At 36.7% G+C, this 27,958-nt stretch overlaps 3 protein-coding genes across 4 annotated transcripts; 2 read left to right on the top strand and 1 right to left on the bottom strand.

Moving 5' to 3' along the window:
• The first annotated feature begins 868 nt into the window (after positions 1 to 868).
• On the top strand, positions 869 to 10,676 carry LOC145228348 (armadillo-like helical domain-containing protein 3). Its single transcript, XM_080093387.1, has 19 exons — positions 869 to 1,071; positions 1,486 to 1,542; positions 1,603 to 1,749; positions 2,181 to 2,432; positions 2,916 to 3,083; positions 3,311 to 3,367; positions 3,636 to 3,743; positions 3,873 to 3,922; positions 4,337 to 4,412; positions 4,874 to 4,958; positions 5,289 to 5,384; positions 6,053 to 6,177; positions 6,925 to 7,055; positions 7,654 to 7,742; positions 7,818 to 7,906; positions 7,963 to 8,089; positions 8,741 to 8,892; positions 9,339 to 9,455; positions 9,869 to 10,676. Exons 1-19 carry the CDS (start codon positions 997 to 999, stop codon positions 9,947 to 9,949), a joined length of 2,082 nt encoding a protein of 693 aa, XP_079949513.1. The 5' UTR covers positions 869 to 996; the 3' UTR covers positions 9,950 to 10,676.
• Positions 10,621 to 14,593, bottom strand: LOC145228350 (cleavage stimulation factor subunit 1-like). Its single transcript, XM_080093388.1, has 8 exons — positions 14,223 to 14,593; positions 13,748 to 13,840; positions 13,517 to 13,651; positions 12,957 to 13,115; positions 12,459 to 12,585; positions 12,038 to 12,213; positions 11,528 to 11,728; positions 10,621 to 11,120 (listed from the first exon to the last, which is right to left on the bottom strand). The coding sequence occupies exons 1-8, from the start codon at positions 14,403 to 14,405 to the stop codon at positions 10,884 to 10,886; spliced, it is 1,311 nt and encodes a 436-aa protein (XP_079949514.1). The 5' UTR covers positions 14,406 to 14,593; the 3' UTR covers positions 10,621 to 10,883.
• Positions 14,594 to 14,981: 388 nt separating this feature from the next.
• LOC145227588 (uncharacterized) lies at positions 14,982 to 27,601 on the top strand. Of its 2 annotated transcripts, XR_013859932.1 has the most exons (17): positions 14,982 to 15,716; positions 15,904 to 16,050; positions 16,280 to 16,441; positions 16,735 to 16,903; positions 17,379 to 17,502; positions 17,869 to 18,019; positions 18,762 to 18,869; positions 19,277 to 19,415; positions 20,077 to 20,266; positions 20,982 to 21,169; positions 21,727 to 21,911; positions 22,200 to 22,294; positions 22,352 to 22,456; positions 24,991 to 25,259; positions 25,534 to 25,605; positions 25,743 to 26,157; positions 26,218 to 27,601. XR_013859932.1 is itself a non-coding variant. In XM_080092451.1 (16 exons), the coding sequence occupies exons 1-15, from the start codon at positions 15,037 to 15,039 to the stop codon at positions 25,561 to 25,563; spliced, it is 2,742 nt and encodes a 913-aa protein (XP_079948577.1). In that variant the 5' UTR covers positions 14,982 to 15,036; the 3' UTR covers positions 25,564 to 25,605; positions 25,743 to 27,601. The 2 variants fall into 2 exon arrangements, 1 of the variants encoding a protein (XP_079948577.1); XM_080092451.1 differs by having other exon boundaries at positions 25,743 to 27,601.
• The last annotated feature ends 357 nt before the right edge of the window (positions 27,602 to 27,958 follow it).

The following is a 27,958-nucleotide window of genomic DNA, read 5'->3' on the forward strand; positions in this document are numbered from 1 at the left end:
ACCATCAAGTTTTGCCGTCTAACACCCGCAAGACCTTGGACATTTTCACGAGGTGTTTTTTCGTTGTAGCAAACCATCTTTAACTCATTTATACTTGTTCAAATAATTATTATCGACGTCCATAAACCTCACTGCAGGACTTTGTTAGTGATTATGTTGTATTAAGGGCGTGACATCACAGAAGAGTTACAGTTTTTGGCCAACAAAGCCTGTATTTTGTCGAGGCAAAAGTTTCAACCTAACACACATAAATATTTTTCAGTTGTAACGGTTGTTTATGCAGCTTTTTTTCAAGAATAACATAAAAACAAGGTTTAGTTTTGTCATGGATAAAGGGGAATACAATTACGTTGTCCACATTTTTTGCAACGTTTTGCCTTAGTAATCTCAAACAAATTGATTGTATCTTTCAAATGGCGTGCAGTTGTATGTCAGTTTGTTTGTTGCAGTGAAGAAAAACTTCGTTAAACCAAATATGCCAACCAAAAAAAAACATTTCTAATTCCTACAATATATACCGCAAAAGGTTTAAATATAAGTAGAGTTACATTATCTGCAATATAACAAAAGTTTATTACAAAATTAATCCCCTGCTTGATCAAAAAATAAAGAAATCTATAATTGATTTCTATTGGAAATGTGCCGGTAAAAGTTAATTTAAAGTGCAGAATTCCAAAGTTATGTTAACACTTAAACACAACCCACTTAAGTCCGAAATTAACGTCATTCTGTCGATTAATGTTTTACCAATAAACAATATTTTCTGCTTTTAAAAGTTAATAAAATCTACTTTTTCGTTTTGTTTCTTGCTCTTGTATTTTGTTTGTTCTTAAAACTTTGGCATTTGTCAAAGTTTCTACATTTTATGTTTTCGTGAATGTTGTTCTTGTGCAGAAGAAAAATAAATATTGTCTGAGAAGCCGATGGAGTTGGTTGCAGTTAGAAGTTAAACAAAAGTTTTGATAATTTAAGTTAGAACGATCTCAGGCGATAAAAATGTTACGAAGAGGTTCTGAAGGAAAGAAGCCACTGAAAGAGAAAATATTGTTGTTGTATGATACGATATTTAAGGTATAACGTTGTTGTTTTTGCCTTTTTTAAATTTTTGCATGATCGCTTTTTATAACTTTGTGTAGCGTTTATATTCCCATGATATGTGTGCTTTCTCCAGGACCTAAACTGTTACCTTTGCCTGCAAAAACAATTGTTTTAGTTCAGTTTTAGTTTAAACTGCTTTTATTCAGGTCATGAAACCATAGTTACTAGTTTTTTTGGGGGGTTATGTGTGTAATTTTAGTTCCATTTAACAGTGCAGTTTTATGTGTTATGTCGCCTGATACCTGAAAGCATATGTGGCAAATCTCATCTGCTGTTTGGAAAATAAAAAACCTTTATTCAGCTTTTATCAATGTCTTGTTTTTTTGGTAGTTGAAAGTGAATTTCAATGTTAAAAAACTAATAATGTTTTATCTTCTGCTTTTACAGGCTGAAGATCTCGCATTGGAGAGTCCAAATTTCTGGGATGAATTTTTTCTATTAAAGGTAAACTTTTTAACTTCAATCCAACATAAATATTTTCTAATATGTTTTTATGTTCAACAGGTCAATGCAGAATACTTGGAGAAGAAGTTCGAAGCTCTTTCAGCAAAAGAACTTCTCAACTTTAAAGATGATTTGAATCGTTTCTTTAGTAAATGTTCGGAATATATTGTGTCTGATCATCTCATACGAATGATAAACGCTTTGCAGGTAAACATGTGTTTCGTCTGCTATCATGTATTTGCCAGTGACAGAAAGCTACATCTTTGCAGTCACTTAGCTGCTGGAGCCATTAAAGCAATTTATTGGGTAAACTGTTGAAAGGAACTTTGTAAGATATGACGGATTGTCAAAAAATGTACAAGGGACTTTAGTTTTCTGGAAGCATTTTGTAATGTAAAGATGTTTCAGTTTACGTTAGAATGTTGCCATCGAGCATTACTAAATTTATAAAGATGTTAAATGATAAAGAAATATGCTTAAACTTACTTTGGAATTCATTTAGAAACTTGGATTATAGCTGAGATGTTTAGTTGTCTAAGTTTGACAAAAAAGCTTTTGATACAGATTGTAAGGGGTTGTAATAAGACACTTTTTGTAGTATGTGAATGATCCAACTTTACTTATCACTTTTGATGCAGACAATCTCATGTTTATTTCGGATTGTTCTCACCCATGATCTCGGAGACCACGGATTCGAAGCGATCGATCTGTTGATCGGATTCAACTCAGCCGAAGTTCAGATGCAACTTCTGCTCCGAGCTCTCACCTCGATCCTCACAAACACTTCCCTGACTCCTCAGGATGAAGATGAGGAAGTTGATGAAGATGACCATGTCTATCCACCAGTCCTCAAATCGCTCGTTCTACAACTTCTACTTATCATTACAACTGTGAGTTGATAGTCACTAAAAATGTTTTGTGTAAGGGCATTTGCAAATTTGATATTTTGTTTTATATTTACAAATTACAATACATAGTAAATGTTTTCTTATTAATGCTATCTCCTTGCAAGTAAATCTATCGCTCACAAGCCAAATGTGGCCACAGAATTGGCTTTCAGCTAAAACACTGTCTATGAGATACTATAAATAAAGACTGATGATTTAGAAATTTGCCAACAATAATGAAACAATCAGTCATGCCGTGGATTCAGTCGGTTCACACCGGTTCTATAGAACCGTCTCACAAATGAGATCAGCGAACCGGTTAGTATTACTGGTTACTGTCAATGGACTTTTTGTAATAGAACCGACTGAAAAATAACCGACTGACAAAAAATTTTAATTCCACCACTGCATGGATCAGTTTGTATTTGTAAAATATCAACCAAACAACAACATGAATGAAGTATTTATTCCATGATTAATTTGCAGGGAATTGACAACATCAGTCAAAACACTTTTCTCGAATACATAATGATGGAGGGAGATGGATTAGAAAGTGCGTTGGTTGAAATGTTGGCCGACCCGGTCGTACGAAGCAGACACGGACAGGATGTTTTGTTGTTGTTAACATTGCTCGTCAACTACAGAAAATATGAGGTAAAACTTTTCGGGTTGGTCTGGACAGTTTTCTTGTAACTTGTCTGATGTCTTTTAATGTCTGCTCTTGAAATATTTTTGTGAAATTTAATAATTATCAAAATAAGGTATTTGTGAAACAACCTAAGTTAAATATTTATTTAAATGCTTGCAAAACATTTAAAGATTGTCTAAGAGACAGTTTTTCTCTTATGTTGCAAACATTTAAAAAAAAACTATTTTTGCAGTCTGTCAACCCTTACATCATGAAGGTTTCCGTATTGGACAATGAACTTGCTCTAAATGTAAGTAAGGGGTTTTTGAAATTGCTGAGATTTTTGTGTGTTTAATTTGAACGTTAGAAAATAACTCACTGTTTTAAAGGCCTTTCAAACTAAATTTGACAAAACAACTATATGTGTTTTGGGAAAATGTGATTTACTCGAAATGTGTGCAGTTAACAACTAAATATTAATTTACTACGGATTTATCTCATCTCAAATAATATGTGGAAGATAGAGCAGTGCTACTAGAAAATCACATTAAGTTTAACCTGAAATTTTTGTTGTGTAGGGGCTTGCATCTGTAATATCTTCATCACTGGCGAACTTCAACAAACAATTTGTGACAAAACAAGAGGAGACAAAGAGTAGCGGATTGTTTTCCACAATCACAAACATGGTTTGTTTGTAAATAAACTTGTTGTGCTCAATTCATGATAACTGACATATTTAACTTTATGCTGAATTTGTTTTAAGTAACATCCTTAACTTAGTGTTCGATTCATTGTAACTGACATCTTATGTTCAGGTGGGAAGCATGTTTATCGGGGATTCAGACGAACAGAAACAATTGATAAGGTAAAGATCACAAACTATGGTTTAACAGAAAATGTTGAGCTGATTTTTATTGTCACCAAGCAATGTAAGTTGTTAAGTGTGAACTATCTATAGTTGAACAAGTGGGAATAATTCTTAAGCAAGCAAGATCATATGTTAAGCCTCAGGAACCTTTTTTGGAAAGAATGAAATAAAGGTGGCAATTTTTGTTTGTGTTTGACATAGTAAGATGTGACACAATAATATTTTATCCTGCTTAGCGAAGGAAATTGCATAAAAATTCGATTGCAAAAAACTATTGCAGTATGCCCTGTAATGGGGATTAACAACAATTTAGATATACAGTATTGAAATCTCCTTGTTGGCAATTTTGAACTCATTTGTTCATTGTACAAATGTCAAATCCAAATCTTACATGTATTTGCTGTTTTTCAGGACGAATGAAGCTATTCTACTTGCCCTGTATGAAGCAGTTCATTTGAACCGCAACTTTATATCTGTGCTGACACATGTGAGTAATGAATACTTATGTGGATGATATGAACAATACAGTTAATATCATATTCAATATGCCAGTCTAGTTGTGTGGATGATGTGAAAGAAATCGATTAATCACAATTTGCCAAGTTATTTTATGTAATTTATTATGGGTCCCCTTTCCTGAACTGTGTTTTCCATTAAAACAACAAACCTTCTCATCTCTTGAAATGCATTATTTGCAACTTTGCATGTGTGGGGACCCATGAGTTTCTGCCCGCAGAAACAACTAATGTTATAAAAGACTATGGGTAATATGGGACCCAATATAAAATAAGCATAGGAAATATATTTATGTTTTAAAATAGGTTATAGTGTATATGCAAGGGCAATATGTGCTAAGCCACCATTCTATTTCTTTACCAAATTGCTGTTAGGATTTTATGCAATGAACCAAATTTATCTGTATAATATTTTATGACGACACTTGTTTAGTCGCATCCCGATACACTGATTGGAACTCCACCAACGACACCGAAATCAGGGGATGGAGCAGCAAGGACCTCAAGCACTCCTAACAGTAAGGACTAAATTGCCAGATTTTTAAACATTGAATCAATACCAAGTCTATCAAAGTCAGACAGTGGTCAATGTGAGAGTGCTTTTGCTAAGAAGGTTACTATAGGTCATCATATCAAATTTGCACAAGTATAAGTTGAGGGTTGTATTTTCAGAAAAAATGCATGTTTGTTACATAAAGAGTAGAAGTAAGATAGTAAAATTTATTATGCATTTTTTTCTGTGTCGATAACAATAACACTTCTCAATCTGTATATGTTTTCTGAGATGAGTTTTTGCTTCACAAAAGTTACTTTATTAATGTTGATGCAATAACTGTTTTTTTTATCAGCCCCAACAGCCGATAGTGCGTTATCAATTGGATCGACTAACAACGTTCTGTGTTCGTTCATCCAATACACCTCGATCGTAATGCAAGACACGAAAGGTTGGTAATCTTCCAAATTCTTCATGAGCAACGTGTCTTTAACATCAACCATAGAACATGACATGCACATCCATTAAGTTTTGTCAAAATTAATTTATTGGAACCTTTACAAGTTAAGTTAAAGATGAAACATGGAAGCATTGTAATGACATCAACCTTCATAAAATGTACAAGCATCTGAGCCAGTGGTTCTCAACCTTTCATGGACTGCCCCCTAAAAGTAACTTTTTGGACCTTGGGGCGCCCCCTTCATGTAAGCGTGTAAGACCTGTGGCCCCCTTAAAATTGTAAACGTCAATATCATGTTGGAATTCGGTACCAATTTCGGCTTTAAACAGGTCGAATAGAGTAAACATAAGCCCCTAATCGTAAAACCTCAATATGGCCAAGTAGTATGTGAAGTAGTCGAGTATATTATGGAATAAAGTTAAAAAAAAGGCTTTTAGTGGGTGTTTCTGGTGAATCTACACCCGTGGACCCCTGGAACACAGCTCGGGGCTGGTTGAGAAACACTGATCTAAGCGTTTAAAATTCTACAAGATATAAGTAAAAACTTGCAGTGGGTAAACATGATATTAAGAGTCAAGTAGTCTTTCTACCAAAAGCTAAACTGATTGAGAATAACTAACTGATGCATTTAAGTTCTCAAACCTTGTTTGTTTTTACAGTGAAGCAAAACATCGGAAGCGCCAAACTTTGTTTTCTTATCCTGGTTTGTATAACAGAAGATCAGTTCGCTAATTCATTTCTCCACGACGACAACATGGTTTTCCGAATTCACATTCACAGAATGGTTGGTTTGGATAAAATATTGTTGGTGTTGGTGTTATTTTTCTACCATCTAACACAGGGGTCTCAAACTCAAACTGCTTTGAGGTCCAAAAACAAACTTTTAAGTATGTCGAGGGCCGCACTATCGAAACACTTGTTACAGTGTAACATGACAACAAACATATTCGGTGATTAAGAAGTGAAATGTTCGCAATAGTATTTGCCTTTTTAAAAAAACAATGTTGTAATAAATAACAAACAAATACTGTATACAGTGTAGTAAAGTGAAGAGCCAACTGTGCTTTATTGCTTTGTGTGGAAACAATGAAAAAAATATGACACAACAATCGCAGTTGCTGATTCTAAAGATGGGCTATTTCAAACATGCTATTTTAAATCGTTGCATATACCACTACTAAAAAATATTGTATTATATAAACTCACTGGCATGACAAGGTATTCCCCCTGAGTAAAACACATAACTTCTAAAAGTTCCTTCGCGGGCCGCACAAAAACCCTTGGAGGGCCGCGTGTTTGAGACCCCTGATCTAACACATAAAAACACTCATTTTTTGTTCTTACGAACCTAGTATGTTAGCAGGGCATGAATATGCAGATTTATTGCTCGGGTCAGTTTGTGCAACTGCTCGGCCGAGCACCAAGCATTAAAAACAACGATGCTCGGTGCCGAGTACTCGGGTTTTGTCTTGGCTCGGCCCATCAATAAATATGTTAGCTTTTATATTTCACACAAACTGTTGTTTTTCAGCCAATGCGACATCGTAAGGTTCGTGCGATGGACGACGGACGGAGCCGACCCCTTGCTTGTTGGTTGTTCGATCTCGCTACTGAGTTTATTATTTCGCACATGATGAAAGAATTTCCATTTATGCAACACATGTAAGTGGTGGTGAGAATTTGTAACCTATGTATGGAGCATTGTTGGTGACATTTATGGAACATGTAGATGTAATGTTATTGTTACACAGTGTTTTTTTTAAGGTGTTTTGGGAATTTCTCCAGCGGTTTCCCAAAATTTGCCAGTAGCCTAATAAATAATTCGTTTAAGCAAATATGGCTATTTTTTGGTATTTAAATGAAACACTTGCGGTCTCTTAAAACTACTTAGCGGTCACCCAAACCAAACCTTAAAAAAACCTGTTGTTACACATTTGAATTTCAATTATGAAATGAAAGCAGACTGCATTTGTATTCAGTTTGCTATGCTGTAACAGTTATTGATGCAATGTGACTTTATAAGTTCAGTTACACAAACACATTTGTGTAAGGCTTGGTTGCCTTCCCTTTGTTTATCTTGTGCTAGTAATAAATGTAAACCAGACTCCTGATTGTAATGGCCAATCAGTCCAACTTTCTCCTATAAACAAAGGTGTCGCCTGTCATTTATGTAATATAACGTTCGTGTTAAAAAATCTTGCAAAACAACATTCAAAATCTCTGCAGAGCAAAGTTATCTATGTTTTCCTTTTATTTTCAGGCGATGTGTTTGTATCATTCACCGACTGATGTGTTACCAGAAGAAATGCCACATCAGGCTCCAATACAACTGGAAAGAACTGTGGACTGGTAGGTTGCCTTGTTGTTGTTCAGCTTCAAATAACTGACTATCAGATTTTAATGTCACATGTGTTTGTGTTTCAGCTCTCATCACTTTCGTCAAATTTATAATGAGCAACGAAACAAGTTTTATATCACAGTGGAAGAACGGAGTGTTTGTTTTATTAACGCAGGTAAGGTTTCACTTAATTTTCACCAAATATTCTCTTCACTTATTCCTGCTATGCAGGTTATCAACCTCTTTAACATGTTTATCACATTCGGTGACACTTTTCTTCCTTCACCAACAAGTTACGACGAACTTTATTATGAGATTGTGAGGATGGCACAGGTTTTCGACAATCTTCATTCAGCTGGTAAGTAACAATGAAATTTTCTTTTTGTTGTCAAAACATTTTATTTACTGAATGGCAAACTGTTTCACCAGCAGTAAATTAGTCAGATTGTGTCCTTAAGGTGTAAATTAGTGAAGATAACAAACTAATACACTTGGTTTAAACATCAGCTTTTGTAATGTATGATTCACCAGGTCAAACTTCCAAAAAACCCTACTTCAATTGTTAAAACTAGCCCAAAAACTGCAGCTGCTTAGTAAATTAAATTCAAGTCCAATTTTACAGACATTTAATGTCAACCTGTCACTTAATTTTATAAACCAGCCCAATTCCGAAGGGAAAACTGCCACATTGGCAACACTGAATGTAAAACGAGTGACAAGTTTGCCACTTTCTGGTTTGAAACGTTTGCTAACCTTCAACCTGCATTTGAAGTGTCTGGGAGCTCTGGGCTTGCTGTCTATGTTTCTTATGCTGCCTCTTTTATAACACAATTCATTTTTCAGTTCTCCGTTACATGGATAGTATGTTGTAATGTAAATTGACCCACCATGTGATTATTTTTTCAATTTTCCATTTGCTAACCTTACCTGGCTATTCGGTTTATCACATAGCTCTGGGCTTGCTGTCACTGTTTCTTATGCAGATTATTTAACACATTTCATTTTTTAGTCCTACGTTATGTAAACCATCCGGAATACAAAGAATTTGCTTCCCGTCTTAACAACGCAACTGTTAACATCCGTGCGATAATCCATCACTTCCGACCGAAGATCGACAAATGGTCGAAAGATAATAACCTGACAACTTTAACTGAAGAAGAGGTGAGATGAATAATATAGTGCATTCCCTGTAGGATGGGAATAAAGTTATAAATACAACTGGAAGAACGGTAAGATAAATGCAGTGGCATCACTGTCAGATGGAAATCACTGAACAATAGAAATTACTTTACTTTTTATACTACTCTGGCTGAAAAAGAGTTGAATAGGGACAAGCAGTCACGGTTTGAATTGAAATAAATTTTACAAACAATTGAAAAAGTAGTGTATGACCAAGCACAGGTGATCACCTATTTTGATTATTTCTGTGACCACTTTTTGCACAAACTGACTTTTGCCAGTTTTTCGATTTTTTTATTGCTTGGTGGCAAAATAGTAAAAAATATTTTACATAACTGCAGTTCTGCAAGAACCTAACAAAGCCATGTGTTATCCATGCATTGCTAGTCATAATATGCTTCTGCATCAAATTTACCCAATACATTCAGGTGTTGGAAGTTGTAAGGAATAATTACGACAGTTTGACCTTGAGACTTCAAGATAACCTTGATCATTTTGAGCGATATTCTGAACGACCCAAAGAAACCTCATATTTCAGTGATCTGGTAAGCTGGTTATATTATTTAACACTGTAGAGAAATAAAACACAGTGTTTTGTGTAAGTTTTATTGGATATTTAGCTTGCTAGTGCAAGACATATATGGTTTTCATTAAGTATTGGATTCTATTCAGAGATTGGATTCATAGTTTTCAGCCGGCTCTTTCACAAAAGTCATATTTTTCAGCCGGTTGTTCTACAAAAAGTCCATTGACAGTAACCAGTAATGCTAACAGGTTCGCTGATCTCATAAAATTTGAGACGGTTCTATAGAACCGGTGCGAACCGGCTGAATCCCACCACTGATTGTATTGTAAAAATTTAGATTCTGTCTATAAAAATGACATTAGGCAACTGTTTTTCATACTCAACAACTGTTGAAGTTGTGTCACGTAAATTTAAAACCTTTTCTATGTTTAGGTTCGTTCCATAGTCCAAGGTTACAAGAAGGCACTTGTCTTTGAACAAATCGACCTTCAAAAATATTCAAGTTCATTTTAGCTGGAAACCTTGCAGCTATTATCACTGCACTGTGGCCGTCGTAACTTGTGTGTTCGTGCAATTCAATTTTAAATCATGATTTCCCTGTACTGAATAACAACTCTGCAACTTAATTGACTACATTATATATTTAGTGGTTGGTATTTATTGTTTAACATCTGTTGGATAAGTCAATGCACTTTTGTTAGAAATGGGGCTGGAAACACACTTCATGCACTGACTGGTTTTTTGAACCAAAAACTCTTCATGAATGTGCAATGAAACCACCTTCTACGATTTGCAAAAATATAAAACATATTTCTGGCTGTACCATTTGTAGCGGTTTACTTGCGGCAACAATAAGCATGTGACATAATACAGTGCTTGACTTGCTATTATCATTTAAGCCACAATTTTGTGTCCTCCTGCAACAGTGTTACTCAAGTCTATTCCCTGTTTAAAAGATTGTGCAGATAAACAACAAAAAAAGTTGTCCGCTTATTAAATTTCCCCTTTGTAACATCCTCAACAGTCTACAGAACACCATGTCATGTTCTGTGTATGTTTCAGAAATTCAATGTCCCTTGTGGCATGCATGCTGGTGTTTGTACTTAAACTGCCTTGGAACTGTGGAAAACTAAAATGCTGCTTTTTCTCTTGTTATATTTGCCAAGAAGCACGATATCTAAAAATTCCTTCTGGTGATTGCAATTTTACTTGTAGCAATACAAAATATATTGGCTCCGTATTTTACCCAGGAATAACAAATCAACAACTTCAGCCAGGAAAACAACAAAAAAACAAACAGTTTAACTACTTCACTTTCCTACAAATGTCCAGCAGTTGCCAACCAAATATTTTTATGAACTCCATCGCCAAATACCAACATAGCCATAGTTTTTGGTAAAATAGCAGCAATTAGCAAAACAGACCAGTAGTTTATGATGTCACAATATCAATCAGAGCCCGGTCGCTTGTACCAGAATCTTGCTCTAAAATCTTCACTGCAGCTGATAAAGGCTGAAGCTGTTGGGGAGTGAGCAATGCGACGAGCCGGACCCTGGTGGCCGAGAGACAGGAGTCGTTGTCGTTCTCCCGTCCGTGCACACCAACAACACATCGATACGGTTTGTTCGTCAGGGAAAAGCACATAGTCCTCCGTATGGTTGAACACCGCTTGTGCTCGGTGCACCTAAAATAATGATTTGTGGTTTATTACTAATGTTCCTTGTGCCATGCCAGTTTGTTGGGAGTAACAGGCTGAAAGCCATACCTCACCAACATGATGCCACAACTGGGCATTAACGATGGAAGAATAGGTTCACAATGCCTATACAACTGTTTAGGGAAACAAAGCATGTTAATCATAAACATTACTGCCAAGATAGAATACATCGTGTAGACGTTTCGACAATCTCTGTTGTCATCATCAGTACATGTTTTCAATCAAGCTGTAGAACACCACTACCTTGGCAGTAATGTTTATGATTAAACTACTTTTCAAGTGCGCGCATAGTGTTCCAAAGCATGTTACTTTTACAACTATTGCACTAACAAATATTTTTCATCAAATCTAGGCTGTTCAGTGAACATAAGTACCTGTTTTCCGCTGAGCTCCGCACCAGTATAAACTTGCACAGCTTGTGATGGAGCAGCCATGTCCCATAATCGAGCAACGCTGTCTTTACCACTCGTCAGAAGATACTTCCCGTTACGTGAAAACACAACAGAACAAATGTCGTCACCGTCATGAGCACCAACGGTGGTTGAAACACAACGATTACTCACTCCATCCCAGATCTAACAAACCGAAACATGAATGCAGTGCTGATGCCAGGCATATTTCATAAACTGACAAGACATCAAAAACGTTGGAAAAATAATTCATCAAAAGGACAGTTAATAAAAAATACAGTTAAGTATATGGCATATGATGTTTGGATCCAAAGAGATGTATTGAAGTTTTGACTGTAAGATTGTGCTTAAATTCACATAGATATCACTTAAATAAGATTCAGAGTAAGGAATACCTGCCAACATAATTAAAACATGGCAAAAGCTAATCATGTTTGGAAACACTGAAACATAGACATGTTGGATCCCACTAACCTTGATTGCACCATCCTTACTGCCTGAAGCATAAATGTTCCCGGTTGGACTGTAACAAACACAGTTCACTCCGCGTTTATGTTGGTCGCTTGGCTGGTTACAAACAAAACACTGGAACGTTTCCAAATCATACAGACGAAGAACAGGATGATAGGTAGCAGCAAGTAAATATTCACCTGTATAAAGCGAATATTGTATACTGGATGTAAAGTGGTACAACAGTATGAAAACACTACGTTAGTGCTACAGAATTGGGAACCTAGTGGTTAAAAATCCACCAATTTAAGGATATGTTATAGATGGGGGACAATATTAAAAGATGCAGCAGCAGACAAAGAACAGGGTATCACCTGTGGTAGATCACAGATATTTGAACAGTAACGAAAAATACACCACAGTTTGTAATCTCAATGATTCTCACCAGTAGGATGGATTGCGAGATCTCTGACGATGTCAACCTCTTTGATTGTTTTCGACGCTCGCTTTGCTGAGCTTTTTGTGAAATCAAAGACTTTTATTGTATAATCTCGTGCCCCAGAGATTACAACCTGAATAAAAAGTAAAAATATGAGTTAAATAGCATAGAAATTCATGTCATGAAAAAGTCGAGAAGTGGCAAAAACCTTAATGAAATTGTTGTGTGAAACATACATGACTGGTTCATAGTACACCAGGTCCACTGAAGGCGTAATACTGAATCAGCCGATCACCAAGCATTTTTATATGGCAAGACAGAGGCTATTCAGTATTAACGCCTTTAATGGGCCTTTCATACAATGATTTATGTATGAGTGTGCTATGATCGTTGGTAAGCTCAATGCTTTAGGACAGATTCCAGTTCTAAATATTCATCTTGACAGATACACAACTGGTCTTTACAGCCAAATACAAAGGGTTGAAATTCCAACATAAACTGTACTTGTTCTGTTGGGTGGAAATCGATGCAGGTAATTTCATCAACATGGTCGTATAACGTTCTTATGACTGGATGATCGGCCATTGAACCCTGAGGTGGTTGTTCCATCATAGCTGTGATATCAGCGGGCTGCAAACTCTTCGCGAGCATCCGTTCCACATCCTGCAATTCAACATGTTTGAGGTAAAATCAATACATTTAGGATTACGTACATCAAAAACACAACAAACATGCAATTTCCTTTGGCATGTATTTACATGTTTTTTATCCTGTAAATCCACATGTTGTAAGTTAAATCAATAGTTAAGATAAACATAATTTCATACTGGGATCAGCTCTGAAGCGTCCATGCAGACCAGCGATCCAACACACTTATTTATAAATCGTAGTATGCCAGGTCCATTAAAGGCATCATACCAATGGGCCTGGCGTACCATGATTTGAAATCAATAGGTGGGAGTTAATTGAATCAAAAACACAACAAACATTCAGTTCACCTTATTTATTCATCGTTCCTCTGTTTATTTATTGATTGTTTTTCTATTTATTATCGAACTGCTCACCAAGATTTTGATGGATGTGTCAACAGATCCGGTTGCAATGTACTGACCATTCCTCGAAAACGTTGCTGCACGACACGGCGCTTTATGGGCAGTCACGTAACATGTTTCGTACTGCACAATTTCGGGTGAAATAATCTGAAAATACAACATGACTTGTTGTTGCCATCAATAAAACACAAATAACTTGAAGATAATGAAATCCATTTAATGAATGAACGAATTTTAATCCACCTGGACTTCACTTTCAAACTCAAGATCAATTCCGCTTCCAGGTGCAGTGTTGTCCATGTAGTTGTAGCTTTTTTCTTCCTTATCTCGATCAACCTAAACAGGCAGCAAACAGTTATATGCCAAGCTGCAGAGTATGGCAGCTACATACATTTTTGTTGACTATGCACGCAGAAATTTAGTGGGTCCTCTTTGTCACATACGTTGCCTACAGTACAATTGGTCTCATTGGGAACCGCCATATTCTGCGGACTGGGTGATATGTGTTACTTCTGTTCATTAGCTTTTTTATTACTGATCTTATTTCACAAATTCAGTTGTGTTTTTTTTTGACATTGGACTTTTGAAACAGGGTCATACATGGTAAAATTTATTATCTGGTTTAGCTTATGCAATTAATTAAAAACTGTGCAATGCCCAAAAGAAAGTGTTAGAATATGTAAAAGTTTTGCAGGGTGCAAAGTTTATTTTACTGTACCTGCTCGACTCCAACGCTGTAAGCTTTGAACAAGTTGTCTGAGGGAACACAAACAGCTTGAGGTTTAACTTGTGAAGTAAGAGATTTCGCGACTCCCATGAAACCATCATTAAGTAACTGGCCGATCATCGAACGGTACAACCTCTCACGAAGTTTAACTTCATCTGCTTTGAAATCAGCCATTGTATGCGACAGTTATGATCGTTTGTTGAGCAACTTTGGTCTAAGTGTTTATGTGAGCTGTCGTCTGTTGCAAAATTGCCCGGAATATCACCAAATTAACACAAACAACTTTGCAGACCGACCTCAGCATGCAATGTTTTATTTACTACGAAGCTAACCCACGTGACAAGTGACGTCACGACCTGACCGCCAGTCAAAATATTCCCAAATCACCGGATTTTTAATGTGAACATAATTTTGATTCAAATTAAATATTTTAATACAACAAAAGTCTTTTCTAACCTAAAATCCCCTCGCAATGTGCTATATTAGGTAAGCAGAAAACAATTAAAAAAAGAGTAAATTTAAAGAAATATTTACCATGTTGTCCGGAAAAAATACATTGCGGTAATTGGATGTTTCTTGACGTTTTTGTGACGTAATTTTTTTGACAGGAAAGGAAGTTCTTTGTAATTAATTGTCAGATGTAAGTTATTTGCTGTGATATTAAGGGTTATCTAATTTGTTTCACCCGTAAAGTTGTTGTTAATTAATGTTTTTAAATATTTAATGTTTTTTACCAATGTGTTTAGGATTTCTTACGACACTAATACAGATTTAAAAGTTGTTGTAATTTTCACTAAAGTTAACAATGGCTAAAAACCACAAACACGATCAAAGTGAGTCTGAAGGAAGTGATTCGGATTCTATTGCTGATGAAATTGCCCCAAAAGTGAAAAAGTCTCATAAAAGCAAGAAAAAGCACAAAAAACATTCAAAGAAGGAACGAAAATTATCAAAAGCATCAGATGATGAAGTAGATGAAGTGCAACACAAAAAACACAAACACAAGCGTAAAAAACAAAAGAAAACTGAACATGAAGTTTCTGACGATGATATAGACGTTCCGTCTCCGAAAAAACGGAAGAAAAAAGAGGTTGATTCGGAGTTGGAAAATAGAACTGAACTAATTGTGGGTCATGTGACGAAACAAGTTGATAAAAATGGAAGTCAAGTGTCCGCAGATGATGAGAAGGAATCAAGCATGTTGTTGGATCTCGAACGACAGAAAGCGATGATCCAAGAGGCGTTGATGCAGGAAGAAAACGACCAGGAAGAAGATGGGGAAGTTTCGGATCAAAACGGGAACCAGGAAAATGGGATAACGGAAGAAATGGAAGTTGAAGAAGAAGTTCTGAGTGTAAAGAAGACAAGCAAGAAGAAGAAGAAGAAAGATCGTTCGAGAAGCAAAGAGCGACAAAAATCAAGCAAACATTCTGAAGATAGAAAGGAAAAATCTGACAAAGTTGAAGCTTCTAAATCAAAATCACGGTGAGAATAACTGTTAAAAATTTGAAAAAGGTAAACCTGACAAAAAAACAACTTGACTTGTTTGTTCATGTGAAAGTTGTCTATGCAATGAATATGTTAGTTTGCATAATGTTTTGTTGAAATTTGTCATCACTACTGTCAACTACATCTGTCAAATACTTTATCTTTTTCTTTTCTCGAATTTCAGCTCATCCATTGAGAAACACAGAAAAGATGAAAGAGAAACAGAATCATCGAGAAGTAAACACTCGTCAGAATCAAGACGCAACAACTCCGATCGTCATTCCGACCATAAATCCACTTCACGATCGCACGACTCACACAGCAAACCAAGGTTTGTTACCTACAAATATTTCACTGCTCATTCCCATAATCAGTGTTTTTTTAAGGTGTTTTGGGGGACCGTTTCGGCGGTTTCTCAAATTTCTCCAGCGGTTTCCCAAAATTTGGAAATGGCTATTTTTTGGTATTTAAATGAAACACTTGCGATCTCTTACTTAGCGGTCACCCAAACCAAACCTTAAAAAAACCTGCCCATAATCATGATCAACTCATTTGTACAGAGACAGTGAAAGAAGTTTTGGTCACCAAAGTTCATCTCGAAGTCACAGGGAGGCTGGTCGAAGTCGGAGAAGCAGATCAAGAGACCGACAAGATAGCAGAGTTCGTCCATCTGCGTCACACAGAAGCTTATCAAGACATCAACCTTCACGGAGAAGCAGAAGGTGAGAAATTTATTCTGATGGTGCACAATATTTGGTTCAAGTAAGATCCTGTTGATGCTGTTAAGGCAAAATATGTACAATTATAAAAAGGAAGCATGTTAGAGTGTTATTCTGAACTTAAATCTTTGGACATTAGGTTTATTGTAACCTACATCTACTAAGCAATTAGCTGGGCAAACTTACTACAGTACAAGTGATGTTAACACAAAAAAATTGTCTACAAATTAACGTTAAAAGGCCTCTAAATAAAAACAAGTTATTTTCATTTCTAAATGTAAAAACTTTTTGAACAGTCGTGAACGGAGGCGCAGTAGATCACGTGATCGTCACGGTTCACGATATGATAGTTCACGTCGCCGTGACGATAGGAGAAGGAGACACCCGAGTCACAACGAGGATAAATACAAGGGAAGCTTCTCTGAGGGAATGAAAGCGCACAATGTGAAACAAAGTGACAGCGAGGTATTGTTTACTTGTGGTGCAAATGTTTCTGGTTGTAAAGTGATTGCAACTGCCTGTAACAAAACATGTGTCAGAAGTTATTTTGATTAAGACAAGGAGTTTATAGTTGTTAAACTTTGTGGTTAAACTAGTTGGTTGTAATGTTTATTTATCCCGAGGCCATATTTATCACCTTTGACTGTTTTTCAATTACTGTTGTTTGGAATTGCTCTCAAAATAGCCCACATCCAGCTGTTTTGCTTAATAGGTCTTTGATATTAGGTTTAAGACATGAATTTAGCAGTTTCATTGATTGATGAATACATTCATACTGTGATCTGCCCTGAAGCGTCCATGCAGACCAGCAATCACAGCATAATTGTTGATAAATCATAGTACGCCAGGCCTATTTCTAGCCTATGCCTTGCCTAAAGTGAAATTTTAACAAACACGCATGTTTACTTTGCTTTAAATCCAATTTTGCTTGTTTGTGAAGTCGGATGATATTTCTGTGGAATTGTCGGATGAGGATGAGGAAGCTTTGATCGAAAGACGACGAAAAGAGAGGTTGGCGATCGTTAACAAATATCAGGAGCAGGAAAAGAAGGGATTGAAGCCCGGTTAGTTGTTTCTTCGTCATGTAATAAACGAAAGGTAACCATGTACTTACAGAAATCGACCTGATCCACGGATGCTCAGGAAATAAATAAATCACGATAGAAAATAAAAAATGTAAATTATTGAGATCTTTCTAGTTGTTTCGTAATCGTGTAATTAACATGAGAAGTAATTTGGCAAAAATGGGTGATTGGCGTTTTTAGGAGGTATATAATTAGTTTGTCATATTTTAGGTTTTCTGTTATGGTTTGCAAACCTAATTTTTAGCGAAGGGTGTAAAAGAAATTTATAAAGTTCACCTTAGGGATATTAATCGTAAAAAGGATATCCTAAAGATCCTAAAGACACTGACATGTTTTTTTCCGCAGGTTTAAGTGCTGTTGCAGATGATCGGAAGTTATTGGAGCGTGACAATGAGGATGACACTGGAAATCTTGTTATCGCGGACGATATGTTTGCTTCCAACGTTAACACCGACGCCTCAACCCCTGCTAGCAGTGCCACAACCAATCGGGAAGGGTAGGTGCTTGTTTAATGACCGATATAACGGCCCAAAATAAACAGAAAAAGTGACATGCTTTATCGTAAACTTGGTTAAAAAGGCTTTGTTGTTCGAATGTTTGCTCATGCCATCATTAGACTTATGAACATAGTGTTTTCAAGTGCATAGGTTATGGTACTGTAATAAACAGATCTGTGTATTAGGGGCCGAGCCAAGCCAGAACCCGAGTATTCGGTTCAGAGCATCGCTGTTTTTGATGCTCGGTGCTCGGCCGAGCAGTTGCACAAACTGACCCGAGTGGTAAATTTCCATATTCATGCCTTGCTAACATTTGTAACTAGTGTTCTAAAGGGTGTCTATGAACAAAAACGAATGATTTTTCAAATGCACCAAATGGTGGAAAAACACATACTTTATGGGCATGTACAGCTTAATAAAACACCGCCGGTGACGTAAAAGGCATTGTAGAGCTAAAACGTAGAAAGGGGATCGTTTTGTGACGTCATAATGCACCGAGCATGCTCGGCCGAACAACGAGCATTTAAGTGAAATGCTCGGTGCTTGACCAAACAGAAAATTTGCAGTTTTGGCACATCCCTACTGTGTATAGTGTACTACTTACATGGGCAACCACTAAAAGACTGTAAAGAAGAGGTTAGGAAAGGGAAACTTATGGACCTGATGTCTATGTATAGTGTTTCCATAGGTACTTGTGTTTTAACATTATTGTGCAACATAACATTGAATTGTGTTTATCAGATCTGTGACACCTGACATGGACACGATGCTCACCACAGATGCCCTGAAAAATCTCACAAACGCAGATTTTGAAAGTGCTATAAAAGACAAGATTGAGCAAATCAACAAGTAGGTTCACAAACAAAACTGTAGTGCTGTTATTTACTTGTATGTGATTACCTTGATATGGGTGAACTAAAGATAATTAATATAATTAATATAATTTTGGGGTTGCGAATTATCATGCGTTATTATGTCATTTACATAATAAATGGTACACAGTCGTAAATTTATTGTTTAAGCATCATTCACGTGAATAGGCTTTACCATTCAAGCAGTCACATAGAAATTTATTTTCTAAAATGGGTTCGCAGAGCAGAAAGTTTGAGAAGCCCTGTACTAAATGGCCCGTTAATGTGCATATTACCTCATTAAGTCACCAAAGCATCAATTACTTGTAATAAACCTGTCTACAGGGAATGAACTGTTCATAAAACTGTTAGTGGTGATAAATTTAACTGATTGTTTTTGTTCAGATCAATTCAAGATGAGAAAGAGAAGCAAAACTCTGAGGGCAAGAAAGCGTCGAGCGATATGTTCTCCGAGGAATTTACTCCACAAATTGACACAAAAACTTTGACGAGAGGCGCTGATTCTCAAGATCCGAGTTTGCAGGTAAAACATATGAGAGTGTGGATGCGAGATTGAACTGTGTATGGCTTAAAAATAGAAAGGCCTGCTTATTGCTGCCAGATTAATGGTAGCTCAAAACAAGATGTGTTAAACAACCGTTATATCCGAAGCAAGATGATTGTTAATTTAGTTGTTTTGTAGTAAAAGTGTCAGATATGTATGTACATGGTCATTACAAATGAACAAGTTATGACCAATTTAATTGTTACAATGTAAGCTGCTATCCAGTGGTTCTCAACCTTTCGTGGACTGTGGCCCCCTAAAAGTAACTTTTGGACCTCTTGGCCCCCTTCAAGTAACCCTGTAAGTCCTGTGGCCCCTCTAAAAAAATGAAATGGCAACCCGTGTTGGAATTCGGTACTAATTTTGGCTTCAAACAGAGTAAACAAGAATCCATAATCGTTAAAAACCTCAATATAGACAAATAGTATGTGAAATAGTCGATTAAATTGAGAATAAAGTTAAAAAGGAAATGGGTTTTAGTAAGTGTTTCTGGTGAATCTACACCCGTGGCCCTCCGGAACATAGCTCGTGGCCCCCCTGGGGGCCATGAGCCCTGGTTGAGAACCACTGTGCTCTACACTGTCATACTTATATGTACATAACCAAAACATTTGGGTGAATGCGACTATTTCTTCCTTAGGACAATTGGACAGATGCAGAGGGGTATTACAGAGTTGCAATCGGAGAAACGCTCGACAAACGATATCAAGTATACGGCTACACTGGACAGGGTGTGTTTAGTAACGTGGTACGAGCGAGAGACAATGCGAGGGGTGGCGCTGAAGTTGCAATCAAGATTATTCGACGAAATGACCTCATGCATAAAACAGGTACACCCATTTCTTGTTTGATGCTTATTTCTTGAACTAGTTATGGTCCCCTTCTCTGAAATTCCCTGTGATTGTTCGGCTTAGTTAATGTGACTGCTTAGCCGAGCGCAAAGCTTCAAAAATTGCTATGCTTGGTACCAAGTAGGGATGGGCCGAGCCGAGCCAGAACCCGAGTACTCGGTACCGAGCATCGCTGTTTTTGATGCTCGGTGCTCAGCCGAGCAGTTGCACAACAAACTGAAAACGTGTTCTTTATGGGCATGTACAGCTTAATAAGACGTAAGAGACCTTGTAGAGCTAAAACGTAGAAAGGGGATTTTTTGTGACGTCATAATGCACCGAGCGTGCTCGGCCGAGCATCAAAGTGAGATGCTCTGTACTCGACCAAACAGAACATTTGCAGTTTTGGCCCATCCCTAGTATCAAGTACTCAGGTTTTGGCTCGGTTTTGCCAATCCCCAGTGTGTATAATAAATTGGTAAAATGGACATAAAATATATAAAATATAAATATATAGCAAAGCCACCTTTCTACCTAATAATTGTTGAATTTAATTGAAAATTGTTATGCATATGATTCTAGCAACCACAAACAAACACCAGGGTTTGGGGGTTTTACCTAAGGGAACCAACCTTGATTTCAATTTCTGTGTTTATCGTAAATGCGTCTCAACAAAGCAGAATTTTTCCAATATTGCAACTTGTTTGTTGACCAGGTTTGAAAGAGTTGGATTACTTGAAGAAACTGAATGATATGGATCGAGACGATAAGTATCACTGCCTGCGTTTGTATCGACAGTTCAACCATAAAAGTCATTTGTGTTTGGTGTTCGAGTCACTCAGTATGAACTTACGTGAACTACTCAAAAAATACGGAGCAAATATCGGGATCCACATAAAAGCGGTAAGTTATTGTTGGTTTGTGTTTGTGTGTGATGTTTCTGAAATGCAAGTATCACTGTTTGTGCAATGGACTAAGTAAAAAGAATAGACTAATTGTTAAGAATGAATCAAAGCTGTAACTGTCTGTTTGTTTATGGCACTTTTCCCAATATATATAATGTTAACTAATACAAATTTATCGCAATGAGGTATTAGTTTTGGTTGCAAATATTTTCCGTCCAAATAAATTCTTTCATTTTTTTCCCATGTAACTTTTGGGAACAATGTAATGTTGTTAATCTCCTTAGCTTATTATCTTGGGGTGTTTAAAGTTGCTCTTTGATTAGAGCTCATTGCTTCATCAGTTGTTATCAAAGTTTTTATGTATGTTGTGTGCTTTATTTGCTATTTCGTATTTTCGTTTATTTCAAGTATTTTCAGTCATTTAAGGAACTTTATTGTTAATGTACAACTTGATTATTAAATTTAGAAGCAAACTACACTAAAAAGTTTAAGAACCACTGTGTTGTGTTTACCTGTTACACACACTGGTAAAAACATCTTCCCTTGCACTTTCAGGTCCAATCTTACGCCCAGCAACTATTTCTGTCACTGAAACTGTTAAAGAAATGCAACTTGATCCACGCCGACATCAAACCCGACAATATCCTTGTGAACGAGAGCAAATCACTTCTGAAGTTGTGTGATTTTGGTTCAACGTCGCATATTGCTGATCAGGAAATCACTCCATACCTTGTTTCCAGGTAGATTTCTATGTTTTCTATATTGTTTGGGTTGATAATACGTAATGTCACTTTCATTTGGCTGGATTTAGCACTTTTTGTGTTTCATAGCCTGGTTTAAGTCTGGCATTATTAAACTAGGCTTGAAAAAAATATCAACATGTTGAGACAGGCAACTTGATTACAAATATTTAGCCATCATGACACTAAGTTGGTAAAATGTAATTGTTTGTCACCATGTCATTGCTTGGTGGATTATCTGGAGATTAAACGGCCTTAACAACTGTAGCACTTCCATTATGTTTACAGGTTCTATCGCGCTCCTGAGATAATCCTTGGTATGCCGTATGGACATGGTATTGACATGTGGTCGGTTGCCTGCACGATATTCGAACTCTACACAGGTACATAGCTGTCATATGTAATGTATTTGTTTCCTCACTTAACAGTTTGTTGAACAGGTCGGATCTTGTTTCCTGGAAAATCAAACAACCAAATGTTAAAACTTATGATGGAAGTTAAAGGAAAAATTCCACATCGAGTTTTGAAGAAAGGAACTCTGAAAGGCAAGTTGGTGTTAACATATATAACTGAGCAACAAAAACTCTAAATCCTGATGTACTAGAGCAGTGGTTCCCAACCTTTTTTGTCCTGTGCTCACTTTTAGTCGATATTCAAATCTAATTTCCCCGCTACAAATTTAGTTTACTAAAATATCGTTTACATTTTAATCTAATTCTTAGAACCGAAATTAAACTCTCGATTATAAGCTCAAATCGATTATACGAGAACTTTCTTTTTCTCAGCTCATATATGGCAAATGCAGCAATAACACATAGCACAGACAACCAGTAAGAGATTAATATTGTGACACAAATCTCCCCCCTGGTTTGGAACCATTGCACTAGAGATATTGTTCAGGATTATGTGTTACAAGCAGTTATCCCTCTTGAGCTGTATGTTGCTCACTTTATGCTTAATCACAGCACACAAGAAAATCCATGCTGTGCATGAACTGGTGTGACAATGTGTTACAACCAATAGCTGAACAGTTGTAATGTGCAACATGTGATTACATGTGATTGTTGACGTTCTGCAAACATACCTGAAACATTAACTGTTTGTTTGGTGTTAATCACCCTCATGACATCATAGTATGAAGTCAGACAACCTATCGGTGTATAGTGTGATTTCATGCTGTGGCTAGATTATGGATGGGAGACCCAGAAAAGTTTAATTTTCCCCTTTTTGGCATAAACTTTTTTTGCCAGTTACAAGCTTTTGTTGGGGATAATAGTGCTGTGTTTTTTATTTGTGATTGTTTTGAAATCTTTTGGGCAAAGTAATAAGTAAACAATAGGCAGTGCAAAATTCTAACCCAATGAAAATAGTATCACCTAGTTTGCAAAACAAGTTGTAGTTTTTAATCTAAATAAATGTATGTTTATTATGGGTCCCCTTCCCTGAAGGGGACACATATTGTTTTTGTCCGTATTTCTTTTTTCTGTCTAACGCTGGTTTGTTAAACGCATTTGGTCAAGAAAGAGTGCTTCAAATTTATTCAAATTTGGTCAGATGTTAGTTATTAATCTAAATTTGATCCTCCTGAAGTTTGACCCCGAATTACCCAGCGGTTCACCCACAGGCCCCCAAAATGTAAAATTTTTAAAACATGGTTTGTTATATGCATTTGGTCAAGAAAGAGTGCTTCAAATTTGTTTAAATTTTGTCAGATGTTAGTTATTAACCAAAATTTGATCCTCCTGAAGTTTGATCCCGAATTACTCAGTGGTTCACCCACAGGCCCCCGAAACGTAAAATTTTTAACGCTGGTTTGTAATGCTCGTTTGGTAAAGAAAGAGTGCTTCAAATTTATTCAAATTTGGACATATGTTGGTTATTAATCCAAACTTGATCCTCCAGAAGTTTGACCCCGAATTACTCAGCGGTACACCCACAGGTCCCCGAAACGTAAATGTGTCTAACGCTCGTTTGGTCAAGAAAGACACTGTAGGCAGAAGTCCCAAGAGAGTAACTCACTGGTTTACGATAGCAGGAGAGCTCAGCTTGACGTCGGACAGACGTTTTACGAGACGTCGTTTTGGTGATCAGAAATCAGCTGTTTTGCACAGCAATGCTATTTCGTTTTATTAAGTTATCACTCACATTTTCAGTTTTAGCAAAGGTTTCACACCTATGACGTGATTTAAACCTAATAAGCGTGCTTCGGTTTCGTATGTGTCAAGCAAAACTTGTTAATCAAATTAAAGTTGAAAAAATAAGCTTGACATTTTTGCAAGATAAATGTTTTTTAAAATGCTCGTTGTCAGGTCGGCCGCCGCATGACCACGGGTTACTTAAGGTCAACTAGTAGGTATCACTAACACAGTTCAGAACTTTCTTTCGTCATAACGTAGCGTTTTTTTGCAATAAATTTAGGAATCAACACTCAAGGCATGTATAAATTAGGTTAAACGGTGTTGTTGAACACTAAGGACGGCGTGCTATCGTTTGGCGTGTGCAGGTTATTACAGGTCAATGGTTTTGCGAAACAAAGTTAAATGAAAAACAATTTGTTATGTGTACACTTGTAGCAAATTGCTTTTTAATTTAAAGTGTCTGTAACACAACTGTTACAGCTTTCTAGAAAAAATTGTGTTCAAAACCCGACCTTGGACGATAATATCTGGGTCAAAGCAAGAGATTAAATTAAAGTATTTGTTTCGGTCTTTTTTAATGTTTTTGTAATTATATGACAATAATAGTGCAAAAAGAATACGAACAATAAATTTTTATTGTTGGGTTAATGCTTTCTAAAAATTTGTCCTTAAAAATCTAAAAGTCACCACAACATTTGTTTACCGTAAATCCGCACAAACACGCGTGTGGGGACCCATTAGTTTTTGTTTACAAAAACAATCATATGTGTAGATCAAATGATGTGTATAGTAAATTGGTAAATATCGTATAGAATATATAAAATGGAAGTATATCAGAAAGCCACCCTTCTAGTTGATCAGTATGTTAAGCTTTGTAGCATGCAGTAGATGTCACATATTATATGATCAAATCATCATGTTTCATTTTGTATTTTTTGTAGAGCAACATTTTGACAACAGCTTGAATTTCCTGTTCACCGAGGTTGACAAGGTCACAGAGCGAGAGAAGGTCACTGTCATGTCAACCATAAATCCAACAATGGACATTAAAAAGGAGATATTGGGTCGTCAGTTGACTTCCAGGATGCCTGAGGATCAATTGAGGAAAATCAACCAGCTGGTTGATATGTTGGACAAGTGTCTCTCTCTTGACCCGTCAAAACGGATGACAGTAAACCAAGCTCTCGTCCATCCGTTTATTCAGGAGAAGGTAGCATAAAATCACGTTGAACGTGGGCCAATTAACTTTACAAACTCCCAAACACTGCGGAAATGTTTCTGGTTTGTAATTATGCACCAACAGTTTTGTTTGCTTCAGGACTTACATTATGGTTTTCATGCTGTTGTATTTATACATTTCCAGCGTTGTATTTTCATGGAAGAATTAACCTTTTCACATCCAAAATTGTGCATAAAATACAACGACATGTGATTTTCATTTGCTTATACTTTGTATTTTTGACTAACCATGTTCTCACTTATAGGTGGGAGAAGCACGTGAAGCAATTGATTAAGCTTGCTTGTACGATGATCATTGTAAAGACCACCCTGCAATGGTATTCATACCAGCTTAAATAACCTCAGTTTAAAGTCATTGTCATAAAAATTGATGTGATAAAACATTGTTTTCGAACTGTAACTACTGAGCAGGGCTTTAACATCAACTGTAACTTGTTTCCATTGCTTCTTGCAGGTACTGTACTGTTGGATCCAACAGACAGTAGCGGGACATTTCCTGGTGGAAACTGCCTTAAACCTTGTTAGAACGAAGGTAGTTGCACAGATGAAAGCTTAATCACTAAAGTTATTTTCTTACTTCAAATAATGATAAAGTTTCGAAAAAATATGCAGGCATTGATGGGTGAAATGGGATATTTTTTCCTAAACATATAATCTTCGATTTTAATCAAAAAACCGTAGTTTCTGAAGTAGAAATGGGATTGTTGATATTATATACACAAGTGTTATAGGAAAAGTTTTATATTTGTTTTTGTTGTTTGTATTGCGACGCTGCAACAATTGGAGAAAATCTGAATCAAGACAAGAAAGATTTCAAGCTTACAATATTGAAGTCCTGGGACAAGCAAACTGCTGCCGAGCGATGCAAAGTTGTTTGTTATTTGCTGATTGACGTCGTTCATTTATTTAACTGTGGTTGTACATTGTAGATCTGCAAACCCTCCCAAGAATGACACCAGTTTATCCTGTAAACCAACACACCAGGCCATTTCGCACAGGTTTTTTATGAACTTTTTGAAGTTTTATCCTATTTTCAAGGTACTTTTGCAAGTCTTTTATGACTGAATCAGAACAATTAAGTCTAGGGTCTTTACTCTATGTGGGGAATGTCACTGAACAAATAAAGTAATTTAATGAAACCTTATCAACACCGACGACATCTGGGAAAAAAGTTGTATCACAGAGATTCTTTCCTGAAACTGCCGTTTGAAACTAGCAAGTTAATTGGGTCCTCACCCCCTCCAACAACCCCAATGCCCCAATTTTTAAGAATATCTGGTTGAAGGCTATTCTAAGTTAAATGTCCTCATCATAAACTTAGCTCGGCTGGTATATTGATGGAACTTGGTAGTGAGGAAATATTGAGTTAAGGTGAGTTTGTGCTGTATAAACGTGTGCTTGTTCAAACTGAAGCAAGTCGCCAAATAGTGGAAGTTCCAAGAACAACAGCTGACAAAGAGGATTACTTTCTATTGCGCACAAGAACTATTAGGCCTTGATGTGAATTTATAGCGTTTTACAAATCTCGGATGCAGGATTTGCTAACGTGTTGCATTCAGTTTAACCTGGTCAGTGCCCAACTAATTGACTGTAAACAGCAAAACGTTACTTTAAACAGGGTTTCCGTTGCACATTTGCATGTCTCTTGGCTAGTTAGTTTCTGCGATAAGCCAGGGTTTTAACACTGCGGACCATTTCAATATTTTGTGAACCGTTAATAAATGAACCAATGTTCGAGGGGTTCTTTTTTTAAAACTCTTTGGTCATCATTACGTTAGTATAGGTGTAAGGTATTGGGCAGCAACCATAACGATACTTCCATGTCAGTCAAACGACCCGGAACGTGCTATTCCTGTACGGTTTTGTAACGAATCCCTCGCATGTTGGCCGGCTTGCAGAGAAACATGTATTGGGTAGCCTACATGTTTTGTCACCTTGTTTTTGCGGGTGTTTCTAGACAAGCTGCGGTTTGTGGTACGAGTTTAATTCCACTCGTCTGTTGCCCAACTGTCTGGTTGTGAGATAAATGTATACCAGAGCGTTGTTTATGTTGTGGTAAAGAGAGGTATTGATGTTTAACAAGGATTGCAGGTGATGATTTTGGTTTTTGTGACTGACAAAGCTGTTGTTTACAAGGCTACCTAAAACTAGGGGCTTCAAGGGTAAAATCAATGCCGACAAAATGTTTTGTTGGTAAAAACTTGCAGTAACTTTTTGCAAAAACAGATCATGCAGTGACTCCTGTTTATTACAAAAAGCAACATGTTCCACAGGATTGAAATATCGTGAATAAAAAAAGAGTTTTGCAATGGTCGTATTTGTGTAGGCTATGTTGCAGCCGAGTGAAGATTTGTACCACGTAGCAATAAAGCCACAAATTAACCGTGCTTACCGTATTTACTCGATTATAAGCCGCATGTTGAGGTGTTAAAAAAATAATGTAAGCCGCCCTCGATTGTAAGCCGCACGCTGGAATTTTAGATACGATTGTTTCTTAATACATCTTTCTGTTGTTATATGGTATGACTATTTGCCCATATCCAGGGTTTTTTTAAGGTTTGGTTTGGGTGACCGCTAAGTAGTTTTAAGAGACCGCAAGTGTTTCGTTTGAATACCAAAAAATAGCCATTTCCAAATTTTGGGAAACCGCTGGAGAAATTTGAACGGTCC

The sequence above is a fragment of the Phallusia mammillata genome, chromosome 5 (assembly GCF_965637545.1).
Source record: "Phallusia mammillata chromosome 5, kaPhaMamm4.hap1.1, whole genome shotgun sequence".
In the NCBI taxonomy this organism is placed as follows: Eukaryota; Metazoa; Chordata; class Ascidiacea; order Phlebobranchia; family Ascidiidae; genus Phallusia; species Phallusia mammillata.